Source organism: Fukomys damarensis, unplaced genomic scaffold (genome assembly GCF_012274545.1).
Source record: "Fukomys damarensis isolate Sample0158 unplaced genomic scaffold, DMR_v1.0_HiC HiC_scaffold_19, whole genome shotgun sequence".
NCBI classification, from domain to species: Eukaryota; Metazoa; Chordata; class Mammalia; order Rodentia; family Bathyergidae; genus Fukomys; species Fukomys damarensis.
Window position 1 is genome coordinate 62,710,822 of NW_022900931.1, and position 8,718 is coordinate 62,719,539.

Consider the following 8,718-nt stretch of genomic DNA (forward strand, 5'->3'; position numbering starts at 1 on the left):
ACACCGTTGGGTCCATGTCTGAGCTCCTGTGGAGGGTCTGCAGGCCTGGACACGTCTGTCACTTTCGTGGGCATGTGTGTGGAGCAGGAGCTGTGGGTTTCTGGGTTGGAGATCCAGGTGTCTGTCCCCCAGGGTCTCTCCAAGGTGTGCTTCTCTCCGAAGTACAACAGTGCACATAGGAAACTTGCACCTGTACATGATACTTCCACCTCTTTTTCCCCATTCCCCTCTTCCTCTCAACACCCCACCATACAAAACCTTTGTTTCTATTTTTTCCTCTATTTTCAATTTTTTTTTTTTTGAGACAGATTCTCACTATGTAGTTCAGGCTGGTCTTGAGCTCACTATGTATCCCAGGCTGACTTTGAATTTGTGGTGATCCTCCCACCTCAAGTGCTGGGATTACAGGCACCACCCATATGGCCCAAGACTGCCTCTTCCTCCTCTTTTTTTTTTGTGCCAGGGTTTGAACTCAGGACCTTGTGCTTCCCAGGCAGGCACAGCACCACTGAGCTAAATCCTGCCCCCCCCAAGACCCCATCTTATAATGAAACCTGAGGGCCAAAATGGGAAGGGACTAGGCTGAGGTCCTTTGGCAGGGCTGAGACAGGTAGGCAGGATCATTCTCACAGTGTCTTTGGACTTGCCTTTCTTGGTCCTCTCTGGCCACTCATTCATTTTTCAGTCCACCAGCCAATGGCTGAATCATTAAAAAACCAAGGATTCTTTGTTTTTTTTGTTTTGTTTTGTTTTTTTGAGACGGTCTCACTATATAGTTGAGACTGACCTGGAAGTCACTATGTAGCCCAGGCTGGTCTCGAACTCGCAGCGATCCTCCTACCTCAGCCTCCTGAGTGCTGGGATTACAGGTGTGTGCCACCATGTATGTCTAGGATTGTCTTTTATTTTTCTCTCCCTATATTGGTGATTTTTTGCGGTACAGGGATCAAACTCAGGACTTTGTGCTTGCGAGATAGGCACGGTGCTACTGAATTAAATCCCTGGCCCCCTATACTGGGGATTGAACCCAGCACCTTAGCACTGAGCTACATCCTTAGCCCTGTTTATTTTTTGTTTTGAGACGTGTCACTATGTTGTCCAGGCTGGCCTCAAACTTGCAATCCCCCTGCCTCAGCCTCCCAGAGAGAAGACTCTGTCCATACACCTGTGTGTGACCTTGCAAATGGGATGTCTCCATCTCTGGGTATCTGTCTTTCTCCTTGTCTCTTAACGTCACACCTCTCTCTCTCTCTCTCTCTCTCTCTCTCTCTCTCTCTCTCTCGCATTCTTTTCCTTCATTTGCACTAACACTCTGACTCCTCTCTGGTCTCTGACTTTCTTTCTTGGAGTCCGTCTCCTGTGCTCTTTTTCTGGATCTCTGGTCTCTTAGTCCCTGGCCTCCTTGCCTTTCCCAGCAGCTTCCCGAGTTTCCGCCTCTACCTGCCACCTCGCTGGCCAGGCCCTCTATTTCTGTCACTGTGCCCGCCTTGCCGGCCACTGCGTGTCACCCCCGCCCCCTGCCATGCTGGCTCCCTGTCTGCCCATCCCACCAGCCTCGCTGTCCTGGGCAGTCCCGGGAATTCCTCCTGGTTCCTGGAAAAAACAACTGGGGCAAGAGAAAGGCCCTCAGTCTCCCCGGCCCCCGCCCTCCCTTGGGCCTGGGGGTCTCTCCCGAGCTGTCCGCCTGAGGCAGGAAGCCCTGTGGTTTCTGGCTTCTCCCAGGCGGCCTCCGGATCTGGCCCCCACCGCCCCCAGCCAACAGCCCAAATATTATTCTGCGGGAGGAGTTGGTGGTGGCGGGAGGAGGCTCGGGCTGAAAGAGGCTTTCAGGGCGGCCAGGCCTGGGGCTTCCTGTCCCCAGGCTCAGGCCTCAGGCCGCCCCAGTGGGGACCTCAGGTGGCCGGAGGGGTGGGGTGTTGTTGTAGGGTCCTTAGGGGAGGGTGGGGCCGTCCGGCAGGGTGTCTGGTGGCCACCCGCTGGCCTGGCGTGGGCAGGTGTGACCCCCACCCCAGGGACAGCCGGCTGGTGTCCAGCATGGAAAAGTACCCCGGTCACACGTGGGACGCATGGACAGACATGAGGACGCCAGGGATTGGGGAAGGAAGGGTAGCCATTGGGACACAGGGTTTCCTGGGCTGTGGGCCTGAGGTAACGCCATCCAACGGAGGGGCCCCTGGGTGGCAAAACAGAAGCTGGGGCTGGTCCTGGCTGTGGGCAGAGGGCTGCCTGTCTCGGAAAGCATGAGACGGTTGTGACGATAATACGGAATGATGATCGAAAACTACTAGGGCTTACATTAGTCTGGCGTTTCCTGTGACTACTGAAGTGATCAGTTCAATCCCTTCTAATCCCTTTCAGTTTAGGGTTGGAAGTTGAAGCACAGAGAGGTGAGGTGACTGCCCTAGGTCACACAACTAGTGGGGACAGTGCTAGGACTAACCGCAGGCCGACTGGCCCAGAGTCTGTGACTTTCCCCTGGCACTGCTCTGGAGGACCAAGGGACAACAGTGGCGCAACAGGGTCCTGGGATCCTAAACCCTTTCTGAGAATCACCCCGACTTCTTGCCGCAAGCTGCTATAGGAGGAGGGGATACCCCCAGGAGCCAGCAGTCCAGGTAGTTCACAGGTGCGTGTGTGCGCATGTGCATGCATGTCCGGGGGCTTCTGTGTGACTCCGTGGTGTTAGTGTGGGTGCCATGTGTCTGTGTCAGCGTCCCCCACTGGGTCACTGCGCACATCTCTCAGTTCTGTCCTTGTCTTCTGTGTGGGTCTCTGTGTTTGTCACTGTCTCTCTGTGCCTAACGACACAGACCTGTCAGCGTCCTTTCTGTGTGCACCACCGTGCCTGCTACTGCTTCTGTGTCACCCTTGGTCACTGGGCCTGTCACCGCGCGACTGCCTGTATCTGTCCCCGTGTGTCACCGCGTCTGCTATGTGTCACCATCTACCCAGGTACGTTACTCACCACCCAGGCCACAGGTGGGTGGGTCAGGCCCCCTGGTGCCAGGCCTGGGGCCCAGCCTGTCCCTCCCTCCCTGCCACGGGCCAGGCTGGGAGCCTGTTTGCAAGGCCTGCCCCAGGTAAACACCAAGATCCGGGACCCACGGGCACCTCCCTCCCTCACCTCTGCTCCCTCAGCCTGCCCTGGGCTGGGCTGGACCACAGCCCCATGGACGGTGCGCCAGCTTAGCCTGGCATCTGTCGTTCTGGTTCTCTCCCTCTCTGAGTGTCCTCAACCCTCACTGTTTCCAGCCCTCCTACCTCTCTCGCTGAGGTTTCCCCGGGGCTCTGCCTCTCTCTGGGATGACCCTTGTTCCCATTTTGCCACCATTTTTCTCCCTTCCTCTTTCTCTCTCCAGCCACGTCTCTGATGTCTCTCCAAAGGAATTAGCCACTCCGTGTACCACTCTAACTTTGGACTCTCTCTTGACCACCCCTCTCACCCTGTTGAGTCTGGCTTTGTCCTTCCCTCTTAGTGAGTCCCTTAGTTCTGGCCACTGTCCCTGTGGGTCTCTGAGTCCCCAGGCTCCACAGGGGCAGACTCTGCCATGCCAGTGTCCCTAGGGGAGCGTGCGGCCCCCAAGTCCCACTCCAGCCTGCTGGTGTATATGTAAAGGTGTATGTACTTATTATTTATATCTGGACGGGGGCAGGAGGGGAGACACTGGGGCCTTTGTGTAGCCGTCGCCCGCTGCCTGCCTGCCTGCCCCCCCACTCCCCCTGCCCGGCAGGGTTCCTGTGGGGCCTGCCAGCTTCCTGTGCCCAAGGTGTGAGTGGGCACGCCACAGCAAGGTGGGCAGGGGGCCGTGGGGGGTGTTCCAGTTCCTGGGAAGCTTTCTGGGTTGGGAGGGTTCTGGAAGGAATGGGACGTCTCAGGCAGGCTACTGTCTGTCTGCATCTGCTGTCCCTGGGTATCCCTGGGTCCTCAGCTGGCCTCTCCCTGGGGATCTGTGAGCCTGTCCATCCAGCTAGATGGCTCTGACTTTTTCTCTGTCACTCTGGGTCTCCTTCATGCCTGCGCACACAGGCCCTCCATGGAGCTCTGACAGAGATAAACGATGGTCCCACTGATTCGTTGTCATTTCTGTCTCATTTTCTCCATCCCTTCAGCCACCATTTAAAGCCTTTCACCTGCTCCTATTAAAGTGAAATCAAAGTCCATATCACAGACCACAGCACTCTAATCCTCCCCCACAATCCCTCTAACTTCATTTCCTGGCCCCTCACAATCCCACCCTATCTGCTGCACCACCTGGCTGCTTCTCAGATAAACCAGCAGGCACCCACGTCAGGGCCTTTGCATGTGCTACCCACCCAGATCTCACCCAGCTATTTCCTCATCTTCTCAGTGTCATCTCCCCAGGGAGCCCTTTGCGACCTCCCTCTAAAATGGTCACCGGAGTCACGCTCTGTCCCCTTTCCTTGGTTTGTCTTCTGCGAGGGAGAATGAAGGGACAGCTTCCTGGAGGAGGTATCAGCCGGGACCTTGGAGGGTGAGGAAAGAGGAACCAGGCCCTATTCTGACCACTGGGGACTGAGGGACCAGAACAGTCAGCCAGCCTCACCCTTCTCCCTGAAGCTTCCACGCTCTCCTCTCTTGGAAAACTCTGAGGATGTCTTAACTGTTCCAACCCGTCTTGCCCTAACTTGAATTTCTCTCAGCTGCTTTTTTCTTTTTTTTGGAGATGGTGCTGGGGTGGAACTCAGGGTTCCCCGACACCAGGCAAGGGCTCTAACCCTGAGCTCCAGCTCCCCAGTGCTCTTCAGCCCGTCTGCACCTCAGCCTCCTTCCCTCCAGGTCTCCATAGCTGCCCTCTGCCTGTGTCTGCGTCCCTCCTGGTCTGGACATTTCTGCACTCTGTTCACTCTCCTGAGCATCTGTCTTTCCTTCGTCCTGTCTCATCTCTCTCCTCTGGGCGCTCTCTTCAGTCCCTTCGGTCCTCTGAGAGCTCGTGTCCTTAGGCGGACCGATCTCTGCATCTGTCCCTCCACACTCTGTGGTCTCCCATCTCTCTTTGGATCTGTCTCCCCTGACTCAGTCTTGTCACCTACTCACTGATTCCCAAATTAATCCAGAACCTCTCCACCCAGGCCCCACCCCGGCACTGGGGGAAGGGGGACTGAGCCAGCCCCCCACACCCACACAGGTCAGGCCTTCTGCTCAGTTAACTATTAACCCGGCCTCTATCTAGAATACACACCAGCCAGGCTGGGGGTGACTCCCCTGCCCCCCACCCAGCTACCAGCTGCTCTTAAAGGACCAGGTGTCCTCCACAGCTCTTTAGCCGCTAGCACCTGTAGACCAGGTGTCTGGAGGCCTTCAACCCCACGGATCTGGGGGAGGGGGAGAGACCCAGCACTCTGGTCTGCAGAGCTGGGTCAGGGAGGCCAGGGACTTGCCTGGGAGAGGAGCCTAGGCCCGAGCTCCATCCAGCATCTCTTCTGCTCAGGCTTATCACCCAGTGTATTTAACCAGGGGTGGTTTTCCCAGCCCTGCCCAGAGCCCGGGCTGGCAGTGCCAGGGTGGCACAGTACCTGAGGGCTGACCTGGGGGGATGGGACCCTCAGTGCAAAAACTGAGGGTCCTCCAGTTGTGAAAGAAGGGTGAAGTCCCAGGGTCCCTAATATTTGGGAATTAGAACATGCGGGTCGGCACCTGAGTGTCCAAGAGGAGGGCTCCAGAGGTTAGGTTTCCCCAGATTTAGGTGAGGAGACACCTGAGAGCTGGGCAGTTTTCGGTCCCAGGGCCAAGCCTCAGGCCACCGCAGACACCACCATTCTCCACCTTTCTGTCCCTCTACCCATTGGCCTCTTTGGCTCAGCATTCTCCATTCCCGGAACTTCCATTGCAGGGTCGCAGGGAGGTCGCAAGGAGTGGGGGCTGGGCTGCTGGGGCCGCCCCCTCCCTTTAACCCCTGCTTTGCCACCTCGCTGAGGCCCCTCCCCGTGACGCCAGCAAGCAGGAAGTCCTGGTTAATGATCATTCACCCGGACAGGTGCAGGACACGGCCTCAAACCTCAGAGGCAGCCGCGGGGAGCGGGGGATGGGGGAGCCAGGGCCTTTTACCCTGCGGGTCAGTGTTCTAGGGAGGCCGCCTCTGGGCACCACCTGAAGGAGTCACTTCTTTTTAGGCACTTTCACCCTGTGGGGGAAATGTCCCTTTTGCTCGGTCAGTCCCTCTGGTGGTTTAGCCTCAATTTTCTAACTGCCCATCTCTAGGAAGCCTCTCACTGCCTCCTTTCCCTCCCCTCGTGAGTACCGAGTCTCTCCACGATTCTGGGCAGGTAGGTGATACGGGGCATGGGCCAGCGAGACAGGCAACCTATTCCTGGACCAGTCTGTGGGTCCTATGCAAGAGCCATCGGCTTTCTGGACCTCAGTTCTGCCATCTGGAAAACGGGCCGATGCCCGCAATGTTTGGCCAGTGGACAGCAACTGTAAAGACCAGCGACCAGCCCACCTGGACGAAGGGCGCCACCTGGAGGCCAAATGCACGTCCTCTCTTGTAGGATCAGTTCAATCCCAAAGGGGGCGCAGCATCTCACACAACTAAGGGACCAAGAAGGAAAAAAAACCCATCTTTCGATTTATTGAAGGACAAAAAGGGTGGGAGAAGGGGTCAATAAAATGCTTTCGCTTCATTTATAAAGAGCGAGTTTTCAGGAGGCCCCTTCTCGAGGAGGAACAGGGAACCTCTCCCCCAACTACAAGCAGCAGCAAAGCTAAGCCAAGGAGAGAGGGAAATTGAGGGGCCATGGGACCCCAACCACCACCTCCGACGGGAGCCACAAAGCTTTCTCCCCCCACCCACAATGCATCTACCCCAGGGGACCCATCTGGGCAGAGGAGGGAGGTATGTACACAGGTGGGGGGCGGCACTGGGTTGGGCGGGGAAGGGAATAATTTATCCGCAGCTGCGGTGGGTGGCAAGGGAGTAGGGGGCAGTAGCCTGGTGGCAGTGGTGGCCTAGGGGTCCCGTTCTTTCTTGACCTTGATGTCTCCAGCAAGGATGGTGGCAATCTCGCCCTGCATAAAGGCCCAAGGGACAGTGGAGCCCACCAGCGGGCACTTGTCACCACTGGGGCAGTACACCTCTCCGGCTGGGCCCTGTGCCTTGATGAACTCCCGTGAGCAGGGAAAGCAGAACTTGTGTCCGGGCACCGAGGGGCACTGGACGAAGTGGGTGTCTTCCAGCCGCTCTCGGCACAGGGTGCAACACAGGGGGGCTCCAGGGGTTGCCCCCGCACCACTGCCACTCCCGCTGACAGCTTCGGCCCCCGCGGTGGGGCTGACTTCTGCCTCGCCATTGCGCGCCACCAGGCGATGTTGCGTGGGCGGCTGGGCCGTGGAGGAGGCTGCGGGGCTGACTCCCCCAGCCCGCACGGGGCCTCCTCCCCCACCAGGGTCCTTGGGTGAGTGGCCCAGGGCCTCGGCCACATTCTTCAGAGCTGCAATGGGGGAGGGCACACCAGGGGTCTCGGTGGAGTAGGGCGCACCGGGCGCTACCCAGTGTCGCTGCTGCTGCTCCTCGGTGGTCATCTTCCCAGCCGCCTCACCCTCGGGCTCCGGGGATGCCTTGCGACGGCGTGGCGTGGGTGCCAGGTTCCGGGAAGGGGCCCGCGGGGGTGGACCACACAGAGCCGCGGGGGCTGACTCTGGGTACTGCTGGGGCAGGGCCTCCGCAGGAGCAGGCTCTCGGAAGCTGCGGACCCCGTCGGTGAGCAGCTCACCCAACTGGCGCCATTCGCCCGAACCGTGACGGCGTTCGTACTCGAGGTACTTGAAGCCAGAGGAGGCCAGGGCCTTGCCCGGCTCCCGCAGGGCATCATGGAACATCTGGCGAGCCACTGCGAGGACCCCCGCGTAGACATTGCCAGAACCACACGGGTATTCAGTGAAGAGCTTCAGCTCGAACTCATAGCCCGGAGGGCGGGCTGCAGCATCAAAAGCGAACACGCGCCCCACCAGCCCGTGATCCTTCTTGAAGCGCACATTGAAGGGGGCGCAGGCGGACAACGCCAGGAGCTGCTCACGCACAGCTTTGGGACGCCCATGCCACTCCTCTGCCCGGCCCCGCATGGCCTCGTTCAGTTCTGCCAAACAGTCCGCATTCCTCTGCTGCTTCTCCTTCTCAAAATCAGAGCCGAAAAGTGGACGGACAGGACTCAAGCCAGGTGCCAGCGTTAGGCCTCGGCCTCCCAGGCCAGACACTGCAGCTGCCAGCAGCCCGGGGGGCATCAGGCTGGGCATAGAGCCAAGCAAAGCCCTGCGTGCCCCTTCCGCCACGACCTCCTCACGGCCCAGCCCATTGGCCAAACGGGACCCCAGGGTGTATTCCAGGGCGGGTGACGGCAGGGGGAGGCGGCCAGACGATGAGGCCCTGTCATATCGGTCTGGGCCGGAGACACTGCCGCCAGTTCCCGACTGCTGGGTCTGGGCCTGCGGGGGTGGTAACGGTGGCCCCTGTGAGGCCGCCACCGCTAGGTCCTTGGTTGTCGGGTGCTTGAGGGCGGGGGGCCCGGGCGAGCGGCCCTCGGGGAGCACGTGGCTGCGCTTGAGCTGGCGGGCAGCGTCGATGAGCAGCTCGATGCGGTCTGCGCCCTCAAAATTCACGCAACCGCGACACACGGCCTCGCTGAAGTCCCAAACCATGGCCCACGGCATCTTGGGCAGATCGCATAGGTAACACCACTGGCGGCGGGACGCCTGCACCGACG

The 8,718-nt window shown here is 59.0% G+C and overlaps 1 protein-coding gene across 1 annotated transcript; it reads right to left on the reverse strand.

Annotated features, from left to right (window-relative positions):
* Positions 1 to 6,342: 6,342 nt before the first annotated feature.
* Irf2bp1 (interferon regulatory factor 2 binding protein 1) lies at positions 6,343 to 8,716 on the reverse strand (the record flags this gene model as incomplete). Its single annotated transcript, XM_010614572.3, has 1 exon — positions 6,343 to 8,716. A coding segment is annotated over one exon (1,749 nt), but the record flags the coding sequence as incomplete, so codon positions are not given.
* Between the last annotated feature and the right edge of the window lie 2 nt (positions 8,717 to 8,718).